This window comes from Pempheris klunzingeri, chromosome 11 (assembly GCF_042242105.1).
Source record: "Pempheris klunzingeri isolate RE-2024b chromosome 11, fPemKlu1.hap1, whole genome shotgun sequence".
In the NCBI taxonomy this organism is placed as follows: domain Eukaryota; kingdom Metazoa; phylum Chordata; class Actinopteri; order Acropomatiformes; family Pempheridae; genus Pempheris; species Pempheris klunzingeri.
In genome coordinates, this window is record NC_092022.1 from 26,242,115 (window position 1) to 26,267,500 (window position 25,386).

Consider the following 25,386-nt stretch of genomic DNA (forward strand, 5'->3'; position numbering starts at 1 on the left):
TCTTCCCTACATGGTTGCTTCGGGCATCAGATCCTTTTGTTCTTTACAACATTCAGACATTCACACGTGAACACAACAGGTGAGATTCGGCGATTTACGGTGAGAACAGGAGCAGAAGATCGACATTGAGCCGAAGGAGGACGGAAACAAACCCTGTTTATTCTGTTTAAAGATGCCGTTGCTAACGGGTCACCGCGGACTGTTTAGAGGAAGCCGACAAAACCACCGAGACGTCATCCGTTGGTTTTCACGCCGCCGTTTCAGAGCCTCGAGTTGAGCATTTTCAAAAGCACCATCTTGGTTTTACAGCCGTCGCCACTGGTTAGGTTTAGGCATGACCCTCCTCTGATTGGTTAGGTTTAGGCATGACCCTCCTCTGATTGGTTAAGTTTAGGCATGACCCTCCTCTGATTGGTTAGGTTTAGGCATGACCCTCCTCTGATTGGTTAGGTTTAGGCATGACCCTCCTCTCATTGGTTAGGTTTAGGCCGGACCCTCCTCTGATTGGTCAGAGAGCAGGTAGCCATATGAAGTGGCAGCACATTACACCGACCCCATAAAGCTCACAGCTTGTTTTTTTTCTTCATACACAGGTGCACTATAGGCCACCTGTCCACCTGGACTATCTCACACTGCATCTTTGCTCATGCACACATATTTAGCTAAGCTAAATTCGGCTGCTTGTTTCTTTTCTATTGTTTCATTGTCAATGTTAATTGTTTATATTTTGTTCTCCTAGATGCATACATTTTATTTTATACTGCTCTTTTTCTTTTAGTACTTCTATTTTATATAGTAGCTCTATTTCATTCTATTCATATTTTATTCTATATATTTAATGTGGCTTAAACCGGGACCTGAGAACGTAATTTCGTACCACCCCATGTGTAAATGTGTGTTGGTATGTTCCTTGAATCTTTTTTCCTGTGAAGCTTGTCGGTGATGTTTACGGTCCCCGGAAGCAGCCGCAGAGTGAGACCTCTTCGCCTCGGACTCCTCTCTGCGCTCCGCTTTAGGAAACGTGGCCTTACCGAGCAGCACCGCCGCAGATGAATGACAGACACGCCGCTTCAGCCTCCACCGCCGCCCGCCTGTCGCTCTCCGCCACCGCTCCAGCACCGCCCGCGGTCCCCTGAAGCCCGTCCTCTCTGAAGAACCATGTCCGAGGCAGAACCAGTGCCGGCCTCGGCCCCGGAGGCCGCCGCCGCCGCGGTCCTGGACGCCCTGAACGCCACCGACTCCAACGGGACCGAAGCGCTCAACGCCACGGCTAAATTCGTGGCCACCCCGGAGGGCACGGCGCTGGCGTACGGCAGCCTGGTGCTCATGGCGCTGCTGCCCATCTTCTTCGGGGCCCTGCGGTCCGTCACCTGCTCCAAAGCTAAGGTAACTTTCCTGGACGGACCCCCGCGGTGAGGCTCACCTCAGCCCGCCTGCTGCTAGCTAGCTCCCACCGGCTAGCCGGTTCGGCTAACGGCTAGCGGGCTAACCGTTAGCCAGGTGATTCCTAACGAGCCTGAAATGTCTTAAATATTAAACAAACGTCCTCGAAGTGAGAGCCGATAAAAGCCCAGACTGCAGCTAAACAAAGCCTCGTGTGTGCTGAGGTGATCCATGAAGCCAGAAACATGAGTTTTCTGTTCAGAAATAAAAAAGGAGGAAGTTGGTGCAGCTGTTTGCTTCTCAACGGTTATTTCCAGCGAGAAGCAGCAGCTCAAGTTGTGTCGAACTCACCTGGACGAGCAGGTAAACTTAACTTCTCTTCTGTGGTGAGTTCAGAGTAAAGTTAAAAAAAAAGTGTTATTTACTTTTTGGTGGTTTAACCTGATGGATGCTGGGGTGGGGGGGGGTCCAGGTGTTTATTCACACACCTGGAAATAAACAGGTAAACGGCTGGTCGGGTGACGTCACCACCCGGACAGGTTAACAAATGATCCAAAAAGCAATTAAAAGTAAATGTGACTATTTGGATAAACTAGAGGAATAAAAACAGGTTGATGGAGGAGGTTAAGTGTGTGTGTGTGTGTGTGTGTGTGTGTGTGTGTGTGTGTGTACACGTGTACAAAAGGGGGGGGGGGGGGGGGGGGGGGGTGTTTGCACTTTTTGGGGCTGTTTTGCAGACATGCGCACTTGTGCCTGTGAGCTTTAGGCAGCAGTCAAACCAGCTGGAGGAACATTGATACAAAACATTAACGAATAAATGAGGATTTATTAATGGGGATTAAAGTACACAGCAAAATATATCAAGTATTTTTACATCATTAATCATAATCCAATAATACAGTACAGATTATTCTGAAATGGTTTGTTTTGTTCTTTTACTCACAGTCAGGTTTTGGTGCATGACAATAAAAATAGCACGAGAGGAATAAAAGAGAAGAAGAAACGTGTTCAGACTTTGAAAATATAAAAATGTTATTAAATGAATGTTTGTAGAACTAAAGAGTGAGATTTCACAGCGTGAAGTGAGAACAGATGATAATCCAGATTATGTGAATGTAGTTCAGTAAAACTCTTCTTTTTATTTGGTTATTATTTTATATATAGTATTTTTATATATATAACTAAAGATGTCAGACTGGAAGAGTTTCGGGATCTTTGTGTCTGCTGGGGTTTCTAATGAAGGGTTTTATTGGTTATTGATCAGGTGACGTCTTCATAGGTTCACCTGTGCCGTCCAGAGGAGCCAAGCAGCCGATCCACAGCAGCTGTAGACGATCTTAAATCTGATTAAATTCACACCTTTTACTGTCGATACCTCAGTTTTGACGACAGCTTTTTCTACCCAACCAGCCGACAGTAAAGCCGGGGATTTCTGGGATCAATTCCATTCTGATTAACAACGTCCCTGTTTGATTTCCTGATTTGATTTGTTTCACGATGTTTCAGTTCCAGCACCAAATTTACTTTGATATGAAAGAGTCTCAGGACTAATTCTATAAATTGCTCTGACTGGATTATTCAGTCCTGAAATATCTTAAATTCACATTTCTTCAAATAGTTTTGGCGTCTCTGTCACATACATGAGGCGGATGTATGTATACAGATTAACCAGCATGTGTTCTTGTATTTGACAGTAATATTGTCCTTCAAACAAAGATCCATCCATCAGAAAGTAAAGCGTAAAGTAAAATGTCAAACGTAGGAGCCGAACAGTAAATCAGTGTAATTAATATCCAGAGAATTGACATTTTCTGTTAAAATCAGGAACCGTCTGATTAAAGGACGAGTAAATGAGATTATGAATGAATGCTTAATACATTTCTGCCATAGTACGGAGGTTTAACACCCACACTCTGCGTCCCTTTGACCTCTGAAACAACCACTTTCTGTCCCAAGCAGACGTATTCATTTCAGACTTTAACAGCCCCTCGACAAGCTGCGTCTCATTTTCTGCCCCGCTGGTTCCCGTTTGGAGTAAGAAACCCTCACAGGAAGCACAAAGACGCCTCCTGTTTTATCCCAGTTTCCACAGAGTCGACTTAGAGTCACCTGAGAGACGCCTGCAGGCAGAAACAGACGTCTCCTCCACATCCACTGCATCTCAGGCCGATCATTGATTTATACGCAGATTACATGCAAATTACTAGAGTTTAAACAGGAAGTGAATAGGCCACAATATGACAGGAGTCTTTATGCAGCTGTGTATCACCAAAGGTACGAACAGAAACACTAAATGAAAACAAGTCTTATTATTATTATTATTATTATTATTATTATTATTATTATTATTGCCTGTGACTAAATCCATAATATGTATCACGTAAGAGCTGAATTCCATTACTGAAATGAGGGAAGATGAATTTGGAAATCATTTGATAATTATGTGCTTTAGGGCTTTGTGCGGTTCCTTTAACAAGACGAGCAGTTGTCAGACGTGGCCCCGAGCGTTGGGACAATGTAATGTGTGTTTTTCACCAAACAGTGAAAGGAGAGCGCTGCTACTTTTAAACCAGGCCCCTAATTTTACACATCCTGGTGTCTGAATGACTGGTAGTAACAAAGAGTGTTGGAACTGGTCCAGTAGCTCACCTCAGCCAGCAGCAGGAACTTTACACATTTTATCTCTCATGATGCAAAAGAAGTTTGTGTTATTGTGACTTCTTACTTACTTCAGAACTCCAAGGTCACAAAGCTTCCTGCTCTGTGAGCTAAAATCAGTGTTTTAGTGAATGTAGCCTGGTGTGTGTGCAGCGGTAGATCCACTGAAAGAGCTTGTTTGATCCACTGACAGCACACACACCAGACTACATTCACTAAAACAGGGATTTAACCCCGTAGAACATGGGAGCTGCTGGCCTGCTTCTGCCTCCATCTGTTAGATTGTGTTAGTGTGTGACATAGTAAGTTTGGATCTGAGCTAGTTCTGATCCAAATTTGCGCTTTAAAACACCACAAACAAACTAACCAATCAAGGCAGCAGACCAGCAACATTTGAGTACTGAGGTGTAAAATCCCTGTTTTAGTGAATGTAGTCTGGTGTGTGTGCTGTTTGTGGTTAAACCAAAAGGATCTTCCAGGTCTCTCTCTGTAGGGATCCTTTCCATGATGCTGTCACACACTTAGAATAACACTCTGAGCCTGTCAGTGGATCAAACAAGCTCTTTTAGTGGACCTACTGTGATCAGGTGCAGTTGTCCCAAAGGATCACGTTGCAGCCATTGCAGCCCGTTTGGTGGCTGCTGGCTGAGGTGATCTACTGGACCAGTTCCAACACTTTTACTACCTACCAGTCACTCAGACACCAGGGTTAAAGAGTTCTCCTTTGATTGATCTTAATGGTGTTAGCAAGGCCCCTGTGGTTGTAACTCTTCTTCATAGTTGAGGGTTTGGGAACAATATTAGTCTGGACGCAGTTGCTGTTTGAATAAATTGGATTTAAATGCATTATTTTCTCAATATGTGAACGCGGCCGACTTCACGCTCAGCTGCTCTCTGATTTGATTTGAGGCTGTAACATCATTCCTGCAGAGCATGTGATCGTGTTCACTTTGTTTTTCATTTTGTGGCCGCAAATCTCACCTAGCTGTCGGCGTTACGTTAATCAGAGGGAGCTGCTCTCATATTTAAAACGGTCCGTGTTATCGCTCCTGCACAGAACCTGTTTAGTCTTCAGATTAAGAAAATCCTCGTGAGTTACATCCAGAAACATCAGTTATTCATCTGTGTTTCCTTACAGGATTAGTTCACAGATTTAAGCCGTTATGATTGATTCCATTATTGAGTACGGTGGCCTGCAGAGGGACAAAGCGTGGGAACAGGTATTGCCTCAGGTGTGGCGTAGCTGCGGCGGTCTGGGTTTCTAATCCGGCTCCTGAACTTCGTTGCATGTCGTCCTTCCTCTCTGTCCTCCTCTCTCCATTCTCCCTGCCCCCCTTCTCTCTCCTCTGTCGGCCATCTTTAAACTCTAATGAGGTCAAATACCGTAATTAATCACTTAAAACTGTTTCCGCTAATTCAACAATGATTGTTTGTTTGTTTCCTGCTTCCACTTGTTGGGTTGATTATTTTTTGGGGCCCTGCTTCCAGTCCTTCTCTTTGTTGCCGATCTGATCCCTCTCTCTCCCTGTCTGTCTGTTTCACACCTGTCTGTCCATCCATTTTGTCTGTCTGTCTGTCTGTCCGTCCGTCTGTAGGAGCTCGGAGAAAATGATTACGATTCTGGGTTCAGAGTGAGTATGAGAGCCGCAGAGAGCACCGAATACACACTGTTTGTTTACAGCACTAACACAACAGTAGAGTAACACTGAAGGTGTGGAGCATTGATTTAAAGGGTAATTCTGGTGTTTTTTTTTTTTTTAAAACCTGGTTTCAGCATGTCTCTGACCAATCACAGTGCTCGGTGTTGATGTTCCTCTTCTGGCTTATAGTTGACTTTTCTGACTAACGTTATGTTTTTTTTTAACCTGGCCCATATTTCTACATATCTGGGGTTTGAAATTACTGGTCCAAAAAGTGTTGGAATTGGTCCAGTAGATCACCTCAGCTAGCAGCAACCAAACGTTCTGCAATGTGATCCTTTGGGACAACTGCACCTGACCTGACAGCATCATGGAAAGGATCCCTACAGAGAGAGACCTGGAAGATCCTTTTGGTTTAACCACAAACGGCACACACACCAGACTACATTCACTAAAACAGGGATTTTAGAGAACAGGACACAGGAGCTGCTGGTCTATCACTGTCTCCATTGATTGGTTTGTTTGTAGTGTTTTTAAGGGTTAATTCAAATCTCAACTAGCTCAGATCCAAACCAACAAAGTCAAAGTCACACATTAAACACAAACAAACTAAGCAGACCAGCAACTCCCATTTCCTGTTCTCTAAAATCCCTGTTTTAGTGAATGTAGTCTGGTGTGTGTGCTGTTTGTGGTTAAACCAAAAGGATCTTCCAGGTCTCTCTCTGTAGGGATCCTTTCCATGATGCTGTCACACACTTAGAATAACACTCTGAGCCTGTCAGTGGATCAAACAAGCTCTTTTAGTGGACCTACTGTGATCAGGTGCAGTTGTCCCAAAGGATCACTTTGCAGCAGCAGGTCCAGTTCCAACTCTTTTTGTATCTATAAATCATTTGGAACCCAAAATATGAAAAAAACAAGAACAGTTCGAACACTTTTTGTACCTACCAGTCATTCAGACACCGATATGTAAAAATGGGGCCTGGATTTATAAACATGCTGCCAGAGTTCCCCTTTAAAGCCAAAGAAAATCACAATGTTTGTATGGCAGCACAGTGAGAATTCCTGTTTGTTTGAGTAAATATACGAGATTGACTAACCACGACCTAAATGGACTGAATTATGTGGAGGTCACTGCTCTCGCCTTCTTGGCAGCACTGAGATCTGTGTAACTCATCTTGGAGGCAGCATCCCTTTGGATGGACACACACTTCCTGTTTGAAAAGCTTTACTCTCCTGGTGTGTGATCAGTCTGACAGGTGTGAAGTTTCTCCAAAGAAAACAGAAGTGTGTTTGAAGTGTTGTTCCCAAAAAAAGTAAAAAAAAAAAAAATAGTTCCCCTTTAACTCGTAACAGCCGGTGAGGAGCAGTGACTTCAGTGCCTCTTGACTTTCATGTAAATCTTAACTGTTTGTGGGAAAGTAAGGCTGCAGTCTGGTTTCAGTCGAATGAGCTTCATGTAAATATTTAGCTACAAGAAGGTTCGAGACAAAAACACACAGCTGCACTTTTATAATTCACATTTATTGATTGATCTGGTGTGGTGTTGAACCTCCAGCTGAGTCTGCTGCTCCCGTAGTATCATCTCCAGAGAAACGGCTGTAAAAAGCCTCTGGACGGTACGGTTAGCCAGATACGCCCCTCAGGAGGTGGTGGAGACCAAAATTGGAGCTAAAAGGGAGAGAATATCAGGCTTCACTCAGAAAACAAACACTATAATCAGTCTCTTGTCTTTTAAAAGTGAATGTATTTAAAGTTTAGAAGTCTAGAAGTTTTTCTTCTTGGCGTCGTGGTGGAGTAACGGTCAGCTAATCCGTGTGTGTGAACACGCTGCTGCTTTGTGAGCTTCTTCAGTGAATGAATTAGCGTAGCAGCAGAATAATCATCCATCCGTCTGTCCAATGCAAGAAGAAGAACGTAACACTAGAGAAAGAACATGGAGCAGCAGAAGAAGAAAATCTGTGTGTGTGTGTTGACGAAGCGGTGAATTAATTGGCGACCAATCAATCGATTATTTAAAGAAGGTGAAATTTCAGTTTAGCGGGTTTTTCCTGTATATTAATACATTTCTACCACATAAGATGAACAGAGTGTAACTATTGTCGCAGTGTCGCGTCATTGCAGGTTCCCCAAAATTATGTTGCTGCCTGAGGCGATCGACTGGACCAGTTCCAACACTTTTTGTACCTACCAGTCACTTAGACACCAAATATAGACAAATATATATAATGTAGTTATAAGACACAAATAGGAACCAGGCTTAAAAATGCTGAAGTTACAGTTTATCACCGCTGCACGTCTACAGACTCACTGTAGTCATTTATACAACACCCAAACTGTTCAGTCTCCTTTTTGGTGCTCCTCTTCCTCCTCATCTCCTCTTTCCTTTCCTATCAGTTTATCCTCTCTCCCCTCCTCCTGTCCCAGTTTCCCCCTCAGGGGAGTAGATGGAGGAGAATATAGATGGAGGTGACTCTCGGGCTTCTCTCTCAGGGATTCCTGTCAATCTGCAGAAGTCTCTTCATCTCCATCTGTTCGTGTCTTTGGTTACAGCAGCAGTTCGGATCTGAGTGTAGAAGGAAAGCATGACCACAGAGGAGGAGGACAAACCTCAGTATGAAAGATGCAGAGGCTGCAACGTGATCCTGGAGAGGAACTGCACCTGATCACAGTAGGTCCACTAAAGGAGCTTGTTTGATCCACTGACAGGCTCAGAGTGTTATTCTAAGTGTGTGACAGCATCATGGAAAGGATCCCTACAGAGAGAGACCTGGAAGATCCTTTTGGTTTAACCACAAACAGCACACACACCAGACTACATTCACTAAAACAGGGGTTTTACCCTGCAGAACATGGGAGCTGCTGGTATGTTGCGTCCTCGATCAGTTAAATAGTGTTATTGTGTGACTGGTGACCTAGTGAGTTTGGATCTGAGCTAGTTCTGATCCAAACTAGTGCTTTAAAACACCACAAACAAACTAACCAATCAAGGCAGCAGCTCCTGTGTCCTGTTCTCTAAAATACCTGTTTTAGTGAATGTAGTCTGGTGTGTGTCCTGTTTGTGGTTAAACCAAAAGGATCTTCCAGGTCTCTCTCTGTAGGGATCCTTTCCATGATGCTGTCACACACTTAGAATAACACTCTGAGCCTGTCAGTGGATCAAACAAGCTCTTTTAGTGGACCTACTGTGATCAGGTGCAGTTGTCCCAAAGGATCACGTTGCAGCAGCAAGTCCAGGTCCAACACTTTTGTTTTTCATATTTTGGGTTCCAAATGATTTATAGATGCAAAAACACAAAGGGCCCAGACTTAAAAATATTGGAGTCTTATCCTTGAACTCTGCTGTATTGCAGCAATCAGCTGGTTCCTCAGATGTTTGTCATTATAAAGTAAAGGCAGCTAGTCGACAGCCTAATAATCTGTCCTCCAGTTTTATTTATTATCTTAGCTTAATGAAATTCAGTAAGGCACACAGTGGGACAAGCTAATAGTGGATCTGAAGATCTCCCCCTGCTGTGCCACAAGATAAAACTACTGCGCTTTGTGTTTTAAAGTTTGAATACAACAGTTTTCCTCCACATTGGAATGAGAGTTTAACTAAAAAGCAGCAGCCCTGGTGGAGACTCACTGACGTGGCCAACAAACTCTGGGTCCTTTTTGGAAACTTAAACATCTCTAACATCCAAACCTGTGTGCAGCGTTTGGGGCTCAGATAAACCGGCCAACATGTGAACTCACGATCTCACCTGAAGAAGCTCACTCGGCCCGTTTCTGTGTAAACGCAGGGATGCTTTTGGTCTGAACGCCCACTAATTCATTTTAATCTCAGCAGCAGGCTCCCGTCAGCTGTCGTCCATGTTTGATGTGGGATTACGTGATGAACGCAGGCGGCTAGAAATCCTCATATAGTCAAAGTCTGTATAATTATGCAGTGCAGTGTTTGACAACGTAGAAATATATTAATATATTTCTGCACTTTCATTTCGATTAAAATTCAAATGGAGACAAGTTTTCCCTTTTTCAGTGTTGTCAGACTTGTTTATTTTAAAGGCCTGTCATGGACTTCTATTCATTGGTTTTCACATTATTTTTAACTCTGGTGTTTATGTTGATTCATATTCATTCATTTTTAATATTTTATTGCTGTAATTTTATAATGTGAAGCACTTTGGGCTGCATGGTGCAATAGAAATTATGGACTAAAATACTAAAACTGCAGCCAAGTCGATGAATCAGTTAGTTTTCCCTGAAATAATCCTCAAGGTAAATAGACATTTGCTCACTGAATACATGAAGCTCAAGCTGCTGCTGGAATTTCACCAGTGTTTCGTTCTTTTGGACTAAAAACTAGCAGTTTGAGCTCATTTTAAAGATTTTGTCTGCAGACTTTCTCGGTGTGGTTTTCTTGGTTGAACTAACAATAAACGGAGTTTGTATTGTAGTTTTTTTACACTATCGCTGAAAGCCACCATTATTTCTGTATTCATCTGTCCTCCTCTGTTTCTCTTCTGTCTCCCTCCTCCCAGAATGCATCAGACATGCCAGAGACGATCACCAGTCGAGACGCGGCGAGGTTTCCCATCATCGCCAGCTGTACTCTGTTTGGCCTCTACCTCTTCTTCAAGGTAACTGTGAAACGCTCTCCAACAGCAGAGGGTTTGGATAAATTAGTCCTCCGCACTCAGTTTTAATGCCGGACGTGTGTTCTGATGCAGGTATTTTCTCAAGAGTACATCAACCTGCTGCTGTCCGTCTACTTCTTCGGCCTCGGCGTCCTCGCTCTGTCCCACACGATGAGGTAAAGCCCCAAACGGATGCACGTGTGGTCGGTGAATGGGTGTAATTGCACTGACGTTGCAGGTGACGTGTGCTGTCTTCTTGTTTTGGTCTCTCAGTCCTCTGATGTCCAGAATCTTTCCAGACTCTTTCCCAAACAAACAGTACCAGCTGCTCTTCACTCAGGGCTCTGGAGAGTCCAAAGAAGGTGAGACCTGCCGTCCAGCCCCGTTTACCAAGCAGATAAGAGCCACATAGTGTTTTTTTTCTCAGAGCGCTTCTAGTTAGAAGTGTCTGAACTCTTCATGTCACCAATTATGTATTCGATGGGGGCGACTCACATCCTGGTAAAGAAGGAATAGGAGGAAAAGCTCGTACTGGCTGTGCCCGTCTGTCTGAGCTTTAGTATGATATAACGGACAGAAGCACACTGTCAAACAAATAAAAACAGTCGGGGCGATGTCGGTCTGTCATGACGCCGGTGGTCAGAGAGACAAAACCACATCTCATCCACGATGCTGTGTTAGAAAAAAGGCACTATGTGGACACGAAGCAGCTGTGACAGCTAATTTTTTAGAATATATTTGATGTATTTACTCACTCACTCACACAATAAGAATGAAAAATATATTTTTGTGGTTCACCTGCTGTTTCAATTTGATTTTAAGAAGTTTAGTTTAGCACTAAATCTGATTCAGACCTTTATCTCTTCTGTCTCTGCAGAAATAGTCAACTATGAGTTCGACACCAAGAACCTGGTGTGTCTGCTCATCAGCACGGTGGTGGGAGTCTGGTACCTGCTCAAAAAGGTGAAGTCTGACGAGGTGATACGTTAGAAATCACTGTGTCACACAACATGGCAGCTAACCGGTCTGTTTTGTGACATCACAGCACTGGATAGCCAATAACCTGTTTGGCCTGGCGTTCGCCCTCAACGGGGTGGAGCTGCTCCACCTGAACAATGTCAGTACCGGCTGCATCCTGCTGGGGGGGCTGTTCGTCTACGATGTTTTCTGGGTGAGATGAATCTTCAACACACCTTCACTCACAGTCACAAACACTGCAGTCCGTCTCTCTAAAGGTGACTCAAACATCAAATCTGTTCCAGCTAAGAAATAACATTAAAAGGCAGTTTGTGAGGATTAAAAATGTCTGAGTGACTGGTAGGTAGTAAAAGTGTTGGTCTGGTCCAGTAGATCACCTTCCTTTTGGTTTAACCACAAACAGCACACACACCAGACTACATTCACTAAAACAGGGATTTTAGAGAACAGGACACAGGAGCTGCTGGTGTCTTGATCACTTAGTTTGTTTGTGTTTAATGTGTGACTTTGACTTTGTTGGTTTGGATCTGAGCTAGTTGAGATCTGAATTAACCCTTAAAAACACCACAAACAAACCAATCAATGGAGACAGTGATAGACCAGAAACTATTGTGTGCTACAAGGTAAAATCCCTGTTTTTGTGAATGTAGTCTGGTGTGTGTGCAGAGAGTGATATAACGGCTGTTTGTCTGACAGCATCATGGAAAGGATCCCTACAGAGAGAGACCTGGAAGATCCTTTTGGTTTAACAACACTTTTCCTACCCACCAGTCGTTTAGACACCAGGATACGAAAAAAACACAAAACCAAAAATTAGGGGCCAGGTTTGAAAACACCAGAGTTCTCCTTTAAGCCCAAAAAGGAACTTTTAACAGTTAGACTTTTTACAAGAGGCTTTCCATCAATAACCCAGCAGCACCTGAACACACCGTTGCATCTCCTCAGAAAAGTTCTATGTCATCTGTCTGTTTCTAACTCCTCCTCTCTCTCTCTCTCCAGGTGTTTGGGACCAACGTCATGGTAACAGTCGCCAAGTCCTTTGAAGCACCAATCAAATGTAAGTGTGTTTACAGCCTGTTTGAACAAATCAGGTGTTTCTACCTTCACATATGTGATGTGATGTGTTTAATACCTGTGCTGTGGTTTCCTCTCTCTCTCTCTCTCTCTCTCTCTCTGTCTCTGTCTCTCTCTCCTCCAGTGGTGTTTCCTCAGGACTTGCTGGAGAGAGGACTTGAGGCCAGTAACTTCGCCATGCTTGGTCTGGGTGACATCGTCATCCCGGGTATCTTCATCGCCCTGCTGCTGCGCTTCGACGTCAGGTAACGCCCGCCCCCTCTCTTCTTCTTCTTCTTCTGCTGCTGATAGTGTGACGTGTCAAACAGGACAGGAAGTCAGGATCTTTTCCTTTTGTGATTTTCTTCTTAAAACCGTGTTTCTTCCTGCAGCCTGAAGAAGAACAGCAGGACGTATTTCTACTCCAGTTTCCTGGCCTACATCTTTGGACTGGGCCTCACCATCTTCGTCATGCACACCTTCAAACACGCACAGGTACGAAGACGGCTCAGGTGCTCGTGCGCTGCAGGGTCACCTGTGCAGAACATTAACCTTCCTCCTTCACTTCACACTTTTAATAACTTTAATGTGACGTGTAGACGACACTCATAACTCCATAATCCATTCATTTCAAACACTAGAAAAATAACAAAATGATAATCTGATGTTTGTACTGATTTATCCAAATATTCAAACAACTCTTTACTCTTGCTGGAGGCCACGTTGACTCTCTCTCTCGTCTCCGGTCACAGACGATGTTATCAGGCGGTGAACTGAGCATAAAGCACGGCAACACGCCACAATGACGCTTCGCACAAGCACAAACGTAATTAACAACATCTGTGCTGCGTCCTGAGAGTTTAGAAACCTGCTCTTACAGAGAGTGAATCAAGTCACAGTGGTAAAGAGAAGAAGTCTTGCTGACTCCACTTGTCCTGTGGAAACAACAGGAAACATGATCTATTGATTAGCTGTCCAGTAACACGGTGGTGAGTGATGGCGTGCGACCTGCCGCTGCTTGCTGACCCGCTGTCCTCCTCCTGTCTCTCTGCAGCCCGCCCTGCTCTACCTGGTCCCGGCCTGCGTCGGCTTCCCGGTCGTGGTAGCGCTGTTCAAAGGAGAGCTCACGGAGATGTTCAGGTGAGTAACCGTGGCAACCACACAACCCCGGTCGTCACGTGACGGTCCGAGGGTTTCAGCCTGAAGTAACTGGTGGGATCAGACGCTTCCTTTTGCAGTAGTTCTCATGGAAATGAGTAAATGTTACGATGACAAACTTTTCCTCAGATATCTAAAAGAGTAAACATTCTCTTGGTTTTAGCCCTGAAAGAATCAAATGTGTTGTTTTCTAACTACAGAGTTAGTTAGTGATGTTTTGCAGGTTTAATTAACGGCCTGCATCTTTAAAATCTCACAGCTGATGGAGGGAAACCTTCTTGGTCACATGACTTTCTCTCTCCATTTAAAAAAAAAAAAAAGCAGAACAGGCGACGTAACGGCCAAACACAGCATGTCGTTTACATCTCATCCCTCTCAGGTTCATGAAACATCAAGTTCATCTAACTGTCAGTCAGCTCGAAGCAAACAAGCTGGACTGTGCACATGCAGGATAAAACACACCAGGATCCAAAGACAATACAGGGACGGCCCCTAAAATGTAGTGATGCAACGAAAAGCAGCATTTGTGGTCTCTGTTTGGGACAAAGGTGGTGCAGGATGGAGAACATGGAGCAGCTACACTGCTGCTCTGCACACGATTAGACTTAAACTTTATACCAAGGTGGGAGAAAGCGATTAGAATAGATGTTTATTGTCCACCAGGGTGGAAATGAGACCATTAAACAAGACAAATTCCACATTTATAAATCAGTTTGTGTCGATCATCAGTGACCTGCTGAGTTCAGGATATTGATCGCTCAGTGTCTCTCTGCACTTCTCTCTCTTCTGACTCTAACCACTAAAACATCCAGTAAGATCCTTCTTTACTCAGATGGAGATTTTAAAGATGTTTCTGTTTCTGAAGCTTTTAAAAACAAACTGGCCGACTTCTTCAGATCCTCCTGACATGCTGATATTAAAAAAAAATAGATTATCAGTTATTTTGCAGTCGTCTTCTTGGTGCCATCAGCCGTCATGTCCCACAGTTTGAACCTTCTTATTCAACAAAGTGAGAAGAAAAACCGAAAACCTTCGAACTCCCCGTGCACAGCGTCTTCACACTGAACCCAACAAACATGACGACGCCACTTTTATCGAGCGCCATAGTTTCAGCGTTAATAATCCAGTGCATCCATTTTATGTTGGTGGCAGCAGATAATGCTGTGTGTGTGTGTGTGTGTGTGTGTGTGTGTGTGTGTGTGTGTGTGTGTGTGTGTGTGTGTGTGTGTGTGTGTGTGTGTGTGTGTGTGTGTGTGTGTGTGTGTGTGTGTGTGTGTGTGTGTGTGTGTGTGTGTGTGTGTGTGTGTGTGTGTGTGTGTCCACTAACCTGTAGATCACATGATGGAAAACAATAATAGATCCACTAACTGCAGTGAGTAGTTTTGGGACAATCAGTGCTGCACCGACTGGTTCAGAGCTTCAGCCACAACGCAGACAGAGTTTTAAACCAACACTCGAGAGCAGAGCAGCTTATTTCTGTGTCCTGTTCTTCACTGCTGAGATGGCGGCTGTAGAATAAGTGACGTTATAAGAGATGATAAGAGGTCGACATGTCGCATCATTTCATTTTGGGGATCTTGTGATGTCTGTCTGTCTGTCTGTCTGTCCGTCCATCCTCTTCATCACTGTGATTGACAGCCGCTCACCTCTTCCTCCAGGCCTCCTCATGTCATTTCCCAGCACCTCGTTCAGTCCCTCCTCTGTTGTCCTTTTTCCATCTCAGCCCTCTTCTTCCTCCTCCATCTTTTTTTTTTTTCCTCCTCCTTTGCCTCCCCTCTTCCTTTGTCATCCTCCGTCTCACTTTCACTCCTCCATCTCCTCCTCTAGTTTCTCTCAGATTGCAGCTGTAGAGCTCTGAAGTAGTTTTTAACTTTAGAGTTTAAGATAAAAAAACTTACCACATTCTCTCTCTCTCTCTCTCTCTCTCCTCCTCGTTCTCCCTGTTTTCTTTCATTTTTATCACTTTTCTTTTCCTGGTTTATGTCGTCATCTCCCCCTTTTCTTCTTATTTTCTCCTCCATGCCCCCCCCCATACCCCCTTACCCGTCCATCCTTTCCTCCCCCTCTCCTCCTCTCCCCCGTCTCCCCCGTGGTTAGCTATGAGTCGTCAGAGGAAGTTCTCCCTGGCTCCCCCAGGCTCACTTCCTTCCCGACTGTCAGCGGCTCCCCCGCCAGCCTGGCTAGCTCCATGGACGCCGTCTCTATGGCGACGGGCTCCTCCTCCCCCCGCCGTCGACGGCTACAGCCCACCTCCATGTAGAGGCCCCGCCCCTTTCTCTTTACTCCCCCCCCTCCTGTCGCGCCTGGGCAGGTAATCAGCCCGTTCACAAGACGAGTGTGGCCATCCGACCATCCCTCCATCCGTCCGTTCATCACTCCATCACTGAGCTCCTTTAATCTGTGTCACCACCACTCTGGGCCTCTAACAGGTCCTTAATCTGCACATATTTAGGCTCCTTCCTGTGAGGAGGTCTGACCAGAGCAGGTTTACACTGTTTAATGTTCAGAAAACACTGTAACAGGAGGATGTCGAGGGGAAAACGCTGGTTGTGAGGAAAAACGATGGCCTGCAGAGGACTGGAGAGGGTCACATGATCAGCCTTATGACCTCACAAAGGGGGGGGGGGCTCCAAAAAACCAAAATAATGGTTCACAGTCCACCAACGTCACAGTGGCCACGTCCACCTCTTTTACACAGTGGATGGTTTACATGCAGCGCCTGATATCCAAGGCTCTCTAAATGTCGGAGCACCGGTCGCTCTGAGCAGCTTCTCTACCTGCAGCCTTACAAACTGTCGGCTGCTTGGTTTGTTTCCGAAACACACAGCTGACCATAAACAGGCGAGCGGCGGTTTGTCGCAAGCTGGTGGGAAAACCCAGACTGAGATGTATATGCTGAATGTTTTTTTTTTTTGTGTATCTGTTCAAAGAAGCTCCCAAAACCTGAGTAATGTCATTAGGTCCCACTTGTCTCCATCAGAAGGCCTAAATCAGTAACTCTCACATGGACTCACACTCAGAGTGTCGTCATGTTGGAAACAATGGTGGAATAAAGGTGTCTATTTATTTAAACCCTCCTCCCTTATAGGAAAAACCAAAACCTTAGTTGTATTGATGTATGTTAATGAGCCACAGACATCTGTACGTGTTAAACCTGCCTGTTAATGCTCATTAATACTCGATTCTGATTGGCCCATTACACCATTCATCCATCTTGTGTGTAACACGCTGCTGCTGTGGACACTGATCTGATAGCAGAGGCAAGAATATCAATTTTAAATCCATAAAAATCAGTATTGTGTTTTACTTTCTTCAGTATGAAGCCGTGTTGATGTTCACAGACTCCCAACATCAACCTGTCGGGGTTTTAATGAAGCTGCTGAACTTGATTTCCTCCTCTTCCTCCTCTCCAGGTACGAGGAGACTCCTCCCGAAGAAGAGGGGGCTAAAGAGGACTCGTCAGACAAGAAGGACCAATAGCATCCATCGCTGCCCCTCCCTGCCCCCCGCCCCCCCTAAACACCTCTCATCCAGCCTGCTGCCGCCACATCTCACCGAAGCCCCTCCCACTCCCGCCTCTCCAGCTTCCTGTTCGTCGCCGGGGGAAACGGGGCTCACGTAGCCAACCTGTTTGTCTCTAGATAACCGTGGGAACGGCGGCCGCTGGTCTCCGTGGTAACAGCTGCCGTCGTGCTGCCGGCGGCGGCGGCGGTGTTCACGATTAAAGGTTGTTGCGTCACAACAGTTCAGACTCGGTGCCTACCATGATTCCTCTCTCTCTGCGCTGCACTCACACAGGAACACACAACGTCTGCGGCCCCCCAATAAAACCCCCACAGGCCGAGCGGCGACTCGGTCTTATCGTGCGTTCGTGGAGTCAAACTTCGTCTGGTCGAATGTTTGGGGGGAAAAGCAGCCGCGGCGTCGTCACCTCTGGTCTTCTTGTGTGTTTGCAGCTCGTCGGCTCAAAGCAAACCAGGAAAACTGTAAAGTCTGACGGAGCGCTCGGCGTAGGCGGCTTCAAACGTGGGGAGAAAACATCACGGCACGCTTCTGTCGTTTTCTCCCTCCAGAAAAAGAACCGCGGTCGTCGTCTAAGTCGCCGGAGGAGCCGGAGCTCGTGCAGCACGCCCACACTCGTCTCTCTACTTTCTAGGAAACCTGCTCATCGTCCCGCTCTGGTTCTTCGTCTCGGGGTTTCTTCACTTCCTGGTTTATTTGGCCGTCGCTCACTCTGCCTTCTGCTTTCTCACGTCAGTGTTTTCTGTTGGTTCCGTTTTATGTTTTGCTTGTAAAAGGCCAGAATTTTAAGATGGGGAAAAAAACCCAGTTAGAAGTTTTTAACCGTAGACGGTCTGTCGTGTGTTCACACCAGGAAATAAATCTCACTGTGGTCACCAACTGTGTCAAACCTGAAAGGCGGCGCAGGTGTGAATGCTTGGGAGCGTCCGTTCGTCACAACAGCTGTATCTCTAAACCAAAGGGACCAAATGTTTCCCCCAAACTCAGCCCCTGTCCATTAGTTCTGGCAGAGTCGACTCGATCGTTTGAGCGAGAGCCTCCCAACGCTTGTTTTCGGTCTTAAAGTTCTGGTCTGTGAGGAGTAAAGGGAGGAGGAGGCAGACTGAACCTCCTCTGCTGAATATTTCCAGTCCTCCCAGGCCTCATTCTCACAGCTCATTGGTGGAGCCTCTTCGTCCAATAAGCTGTGAGAATGAGCCGAGAGCATCTCAGACTGACTGATCTGCTCCGGGTTTAAGTATTCTCTTTAAAGGAGAACCCTGATGTTTCTGACCCTGGTGTCTGAGTGACTGGTAGGTAGTAAAAGTGTTGGAACTGGTCCAGTAGATCACCTCAGCCAGCAGACACCAAACGGGCTGCAATGGCTGCAACGTGATCCTTTGGGACAACTGCACCTGATCACAGTAGATCCACTAAAAGAGCTTGTTTGATCCACTGACAGGCTCAGAGTGTTATTCTAAGTGTGTGACAGCATCATGGAAAGGATCCCTACAGAGAGAGACCTGGAAGATCCTTTTGGTTTAACCACAAACAGCACACACACCAGACTACATTCACTAAAACAGGGATTTTAGAGAACAGGACACAGGAGCTGCTGGTGCCTTGATCAGTTAGATTGTGTTATTGTGTAACTGGTGACTTAGTAAGTTTGTATCTGAGCTAGTTGTGATCCAAATTAGCACTTTAAAACCACAAACAAACTAACCAACCGACCAGCAGCTCCTGCGTTTCTGTTCTCTAAAATCCCTGTTTTAGTGAATGTAGTCTGGTGTGTGTGCTGTTTGTGGTTAAACCAAAAGGATCCTCCAGGTCTCTCTCTGTAGGGATCCTTTCCATGATGCTGTCACACACTTAGAATAACACTCTGTTATCTTTTAGAGGTCAAACTTTGATCAGTCCCAACCTTTTAAAGAGTCATTTAGACACCTAAATATGTGAAGATTGAACTCAGAGTTCAAGTTATTTGTCAGCTATTTTGCCAGTTAATCATATAAGTAATTTAACTATTCTGTAGTTAAAGATTTCTCTGTTTTTATGTCATTGTAAACTGAATTATTTTGGGTTTTGGGCTGTTGGTCAGACATACGGTGCAAACCGAACGATTAGTGGACCCAAAGAGTCACAGGATTAATTAACTGGAGACAAAAACGTCCACATGGAGACGTTTAAGTTTTAAAATGTAAGGAACAAGAATCAGCTCCCACACTTGGAGCAGATTAACTGAAAACCTTAATCCAGCATAAGACCGACACACCTGGCTGTGACTGAACTGGTAGAAAAACGGGCCACTCCAGCAGTTTAATATTTAAAAAGTTGGGTGACTCACGAGCAGAAGCCGCGATGCTGAAGATTCGTATCTGTCCCTCGTGTGGGTCAACTTCCTGGTTGTGGTGCCTAAAATAGGTGGAGTGGTCCTTTTTTTTTCTTTTTTTTTTTCTTTAAGTCAGAATTTCAAAATAAAAATCTGAATTTTGATGGGAAAAGTTTCTTAGAAGCAGTTTAGAGGCTTTTTCCCCCTCAAAGTACTGACTTTATACCCGTGCTGATTATTTAACGGCATCTTGTGAAGTAAATTTTGTCTAATTTTCAGTCTTTTATTCACTGAAATCTTCCGCCGTGCTGCGTTCACGGTCGGTGTGTTTTAGTTTGAAGTCTGGCTGCAGATCAGATCCGTCAGATGTTTGAGAAAAGCTGCTCCGACTGGACGTGTTCAGCCTCACGTTGTTGTTCTCGATGTGTTTGATGTTGACGCTTTATTAAGAGGTGCACAGTTTTGTATTTTGATGTAAAAAAAAAAAAAAAAACAAGTATCATGCTCATATTCAGCTCCGTGAAGTTCAGTAGCTCCTCTTCATTTTAAATATAATGTACCCGAAAGGTCTTTGGTTTGTTCTTTCTCTTCATCTCTCTGGTTGCATTTGTGCAGGAGGTCGTTTGACGGCCCCCGACTGTATTGATTTTATTTGCAATAAACTTTTTTGGTGTTTTGATCACCGTATAGAGAAGCATAACTCCGACTCAGTCTGATTCTTCAAAGCACAAATCTGTCGTCTTTTCTTCCGTCTTTAGCAGCAGGTTGGGGATTTATATTTCTTAAACAACTCGAGCAGCAGACCAGTAGCTCCTGTGTCCTGTTCTCTAAAATCCCTGTTTTAGTGAATGGAGTCTGGTGTGTGTGCAGAGAGCGATATAACTGCTGGTTGTGGTTAAACCAAAAAGATCTTCCAGGTCTCTCTCTGTAGGGATCCTTTCCATGATGCTGTCACACACTTAGATCCACAGACAGGCTCAGAGTGTTATTCTAACAAGCTCTTTTAGTGGTTATCTTGCTGTGTTCCAAAACAGCCAGACTCCATTGACAAAAGCAGTAATTTTACCTCACAGGACGCAGGAGCTGCTGGTCCGCTGCTGCGCCCTCGATCAATGAGTTTGTTTGTGTTGTTTTGTGACTTTGGTGTTTTAAAGACTTAGTTTGGATCTTAAGTCAACATTTGTGTAACAAACGATACCAGCAGCAGACCAGCAGCTCCAGTGTCCTGTGAGGTAAAATTACTGCTTTTGTCAATGAAGTCTGGTGGTTTTGAAGACAACACAACTATAATGTTATGTCTCTAACATGTTTTAAGTGCTTCTGTCATGTTGGCCCCGTTAACCTGAATACTTCATTGTGATGTGTAACTTCCATTTAATACTTAATTTGGAAGATTAAGCCGCCGTCACAAAGCTGACTGAGAGCTGCAAACTGGGTGTCGACATTTTTCCGGGTAAAGTCGGTCCATTAGTTCCAGCTTTAATTTGGTATTTACCTAAACAGTTTTTAGGTTAACACATGCTTCATGTAGGCCTGTTTTATTTCTGTCCTCAGAGCTGCAGTTCGTTAATGAATCCTTTCTTATGGGAAAAAAACAGCATTTGTTGTGTTGGTAATACACTAACCCTGCACAGGTCCTTAAAAAGTAATAAAAAATGGTCTGAAATTCACTCCGACTGTAAATCAGTTTGACAGATTAATCTCATTTAGGAAAAATACATTGTACAATACAACTACAACAAGCAGTTATTGTCACGTATTAATTCAGAAGAGGACGACTACATTTCCGCATTTAATTATTTGATCGTTTATTTTTATTGCAAAATTGTCCTAAAATCCAACAGTGGTGTTAAGAAGACTCTAAATTTAACATGTGGACCCCTGTTAACAGTTTTCTGATCAGTTCTTTCATGTTGAAATTAGAGAACAAACACTTGGAGGTCAGATTTGACACTCGGATCACTCTCTCTACATCTTGTGATGTTGCCAGCCGTGATCCAGATTTATTTCCTGTAGACGTGAACACAACAAGCATCTGACTGGCTGACTTCTCTCTCTCTCTGTGTTTCTGTCCAATCCTGAGGCTTCTCACCACTGTCCTCTCAAAGCTTCATGGACAAAACCGGCTGGGTCTGAGAGTTGCCAGTCCAGCAGACAGCAGCTTCACTCCTGAATCCTGCAGGTTGTTGTCGCTCAGCTCCAGCTCTCTCAGATGGGAGGGGTTGGACTTCAGACAATTATGAACAATAATTTACTTACTATTAATATAATGATATAATATAATAACAATATTAGACATTTTATGCAGTTTCTTTAAGAAACAGCCGTCTTTTCTGGTTTCAGACTAACTTCAGCAAAGCAAACTAAAACTACGAACAAAGAGAAATTCACAACATTATGGATGTAAGTTATGTTTGAACATGAATCAAGTTAAACTGTTACATATCAGATCTACAATATTAACAACCACAAAGTGATCTGACCTGAGAGTCTCCAGTCTGCAGTGTGGACTCTCCAGTCCAGCAGACAGCAGCTTCACTCCTGAATCCTGCAGGTTGTTCCAGCTCAGCTCCAGCTCTCTCAGATTACCATCTGAGAGAGCTGGGGTTGGACTTCACAGCTGAGGCCAGAGGAGCACAGCTGACCTCTGACAACCTGCAGCCACTCAATCTGAATAAAGAGGAAATTATGTAGCTTCAGAGGACAACGTTTCAGCTTGAACACATTCAATGTTTAAATCAGGAGTTTAAGAGGCTCAGAGTTAATTATCCAGTGTTAACTTTTTTTTGTTTTATTAAGGTTTTAAGTGTGTAGCTCATTATTGCTCTGACACAGTCAATGGATGGAACCAATCTTAGTTATGTCAGAACAAATATAAAATAAAAAAAAAAGACCTCAGAGTCTCCAGTCTACAGTGTGGACAGTCCAGCAGACAGCAGCTTCACTCCTGAATCATACAGGTTGTTGTCGCTCAGGTCCAGCTCTCTCAGATGGGAGGGGTTGGACTTCAGAGCTGAGGCCAGAGGAGCACAGCTGGTCTCTGACAACCTGCAGCGACTCAATCTGAATGATGAGAATAAATTATGGCGATCCAAATCCATTTATAATCCCATGTGTTCTTTACTGTTTGCTTAATTGAAAAGTTTGGTTTTGACCTGCTCTACATGAAAAGTCTATTGAGATAAGATTTGTTGTGAAGTGACACTCTTTAAATAAAGATTGATTGACTGATTGAATGATGGATTGATGTGGCTAGTTGATAAGCAGAATCACATCATTGGACCTGGATCAGATATTTAACATCTTAACATCTTACACTTACAACACCCACCTATACACATCTATAAGTATCAGATCGCTGTTGTACTGGTAGACATGTGATGCAATACATCAGGAGAAGCGTACTTAACACGCACTCGTCTTGTCATTATGTGTGAGCACCACATCTTTATGAAGCATCCACCACCAGTGTGACACCTGCATCACCTGTATTAAGTCTACATTGTGAGTAAATTGTTGGTGAGCATATAAGATTTACAATTGTAACAGAGAGTCGGTGAACTAACCTCAGAGTCTTCAATCTACAGTGTGGACTCTCCAGTCCAGCAGACAGCAGCTTTACTCAGCACTTGATTGGAGCGTCATGGAGGGTCTCCTTCTTGGAAGTCGTCTCCAGCTGCCTCACCTCATGTTGGGTATTAACCTCTTCGCTCTGCCCCTCTGTGATGAAGAGCTCAGTGTAGATCCTGTTGAGGAAGGTTCCACTTCCTGCTTCATCAGTTCTTTCAGTCACACGTTCACATCTCCTCCTCAGGCTGAGCTTATGTTCGTCTAAAACCTCCTGCAGACTGCTATCTGCTGAAAAAAACAACATATTTGAATGGTGATTATCTTCTTAATATAAAACTAAAGCGGGTAAGAGGAGCTGTTGATCTTGACCACATGTTGGAGGAAATAAGAACCTGTGTGGCTGTTCTCTCCCTTCTGTAATATTTGAAACTCACCCGCTGATTGAATAACGCAGGATTTTCTGTGTCCTGAACAGCACCAGTAACAAAACACTGCAAATCTTGATGACAAAAACCCTGTATTTCCTATAGCCACTTCAAAATAAAAGCTTCCCAGTGGTTTGGTGGTGAATGTGAACCACAACAAGAGCAGTGACACAGAAAACGACATGCAGCCACGCTTCAGTCGGACTAAATACATTTGATGATATTGATTAAGATATTAAATGGCTGAGCTGTATGACACAAATGTTTCCACACATCCTGACATGTGCAGACAGATGTGCAGTCTTACTCTGACTGGATCTCTGCAGTGCAGGTCTTGTTCTGGATCTCTCTGCACACTGGGGACAGGAGGAGTCTCCTGATGGAGCAGACTGGTCCCAGTGTGACGTGACGCACCGTCTGCAGAACCAGTGTCCACAGCTGGTGCAGACTGGATCCTTCGGGACGTCCTGACACCGAGCGCAGCAGGACGGCTGCTCCTCCCCAGGAACATGACTCCTCTTCTCTCTGTGGAGACATTTTGGTCCAAATAAAATCCCTCTTGTTTGAAGCTCTGATGGGATGCACAAAGAGTTTATTTAGTATTTAATTAGAAAGATGAAAGATGAAAGATGAATAAATATACGTTATAGTCTTGTTATTGTCAGTTTTGGTGCAGTGTGGTCTACTGGGAGCAGCCCACTTCACATGAAGCTGAAGATTTCATATTTGAAATTTGATTTCAGTTGTTGATGTGTCCCACAGTCGACGGCTCTTTATGCAGGAAGCTGAGTGTCCAAATTTAGATCTGCGGTGTGGAGTTTCTGCTCCTGGTCACTCTGTTACTTCCTGTCTTTGAACACACACTCCTCACTAAAAGTCAGGGATGTTCAGCTTTCAGGTGAACTTAATGTGACCTTCTCTAAACCTTTGAATGCACATGTCCAACTGTTCAGTGTCTCAGTACTTTCTGCACCAGCTGCTGTTCTCTAACAAGAAGCTTCACAGCAACATTCACAACAGGTTTGATCCATGAATCCACCAATACATTTCCTGCTTCAGGTAGAATTGGTATTTAAACAGTCCTCCTCATCCTGCTGTTCACATTCTGACATCATGAGACCAAGACGACACCTAACAGTTGATCAGCAGCACCTCAACACTGGAGGCTTCAAACAGGAAGTCCTCAGACGGAGGTGTTCACTGAGCTTAGAGGGTCACAGAGTGTCATCAGGAGGTTGGAACAGTGATACAGAGACTGGAAGAGTCACAGAAAGGAGAGGAGTGGACGTCCTTTGGCCACGTCCCAATTTATTGAGGCACTGAACATGTTTTGTTGTGGTTTACCTACCACTGTTGGTAGATTTTCTTTAAATAAATTGTTTAAGATGAATAAAATCACCAGTGCATGCTTCTACTTAAATGCCCTACTTTCATGATATAATATCACTGTAGCATTCACTTTTTACATTTTACATATATTTCACCTGAAAGTCAAATATCCTCTAACTTTTAGTGAGTAGTGTATATACAGTGTGTGTAAGAGGCTTTTCTGAAAACAGAGGTGAGTAAAGCTGAGTAGACTTTATCTTCTTGGTGTGTGACAGTGATGCCACCAAACAGGATTTTTGCCCACGTGACCGTTGTACAATATGAAAAATGGGAGGAGATCATCCAGTGTCACACTCACACTCACACCTACGGGGCATTTAGAGTCACCAATACATCCAGCCTGCGTGTGTTTGGACTTTGGAAGGAAGCCGGAGTACCAGGGAAATATGCAAAGTCACACCGACAGAGAGGACCATCTAAATCAGGTGGTTTAAAAGTTTGCATCAGTGCTTTTAGATCAGACCACAGCTGTTCAGGTGACAGACGCTAAGAGAAGAGTTCAGTTTTATTCAGCAAACACATGTTAGGAGGAAGTTTTATACATAAAATGAACAGAAAACTTAGTCAGAACCCTGAAGCTGAGTCGGTCTCAAACATGTTTTAGTAGAAAATGTAACCCACAAACAGAAAACTTCACTGAAAATGAACCCTGAAGGTGAGTCGCTCTCAAACATGTT

General features: G+C 44.3%; 1 protein-coding gene across 3 annotated transcripts; it reads left to right on the forward strand.

Annotated features, from left to right (window-relative positions):
- Window positions 1-1,004: 1,004 nt before the first annotated feature.
- hm13 (histocompatibility (minor) 13) lies at window positions 1,005-17,008 on the forward strand. Of its 3 annotated transcripts, XM_070840221.1 has the most exons (12): window positions 5,289-5,298; window positions 5,637-5,672; window positions 10,208-10,306; window positions 10,397-10,479; window positions 10,577-10,665; window positions 11,181-11,266; window positions 11,349-11,474; window positions 12,281-12,338; window positions 12,480-12,600; window positions 12,727-12,829; window positions 13,389-13,474; window positions 16,906-17,008. In XM_070840221.1, the coding sequence occupies exons 3-12, from the start codon at window positions 10,220-10,222 to the stop codon at window positions 16,970-16,972; spliced, it is 906 nt and encodes a 301-aa protein (XP_070696322.1). In that variant the 5' UTR covers window positions 5,289-5,298; window positions 5,637-5,672; window positions 10,208-10,219; the 3' UTR covers window positions 16,973-17,008. The 3 variants fall into 3 exon arrangements, with proteins under 3 accessions (XP_070696321.1, XP_070696322.1, XP_070696323.1); XM_070840220.1 differs by lacking the exons at window positions 5,289-5,298; window positions 5,637-5,672 and adding an exon at window positions 1,005-1,386; XM_070840222.1 differs by lacking the exon at window positions 5,637-5,672.
- Window positions 17,009-25,386: the final 8,378 nt, after the last annotated feature.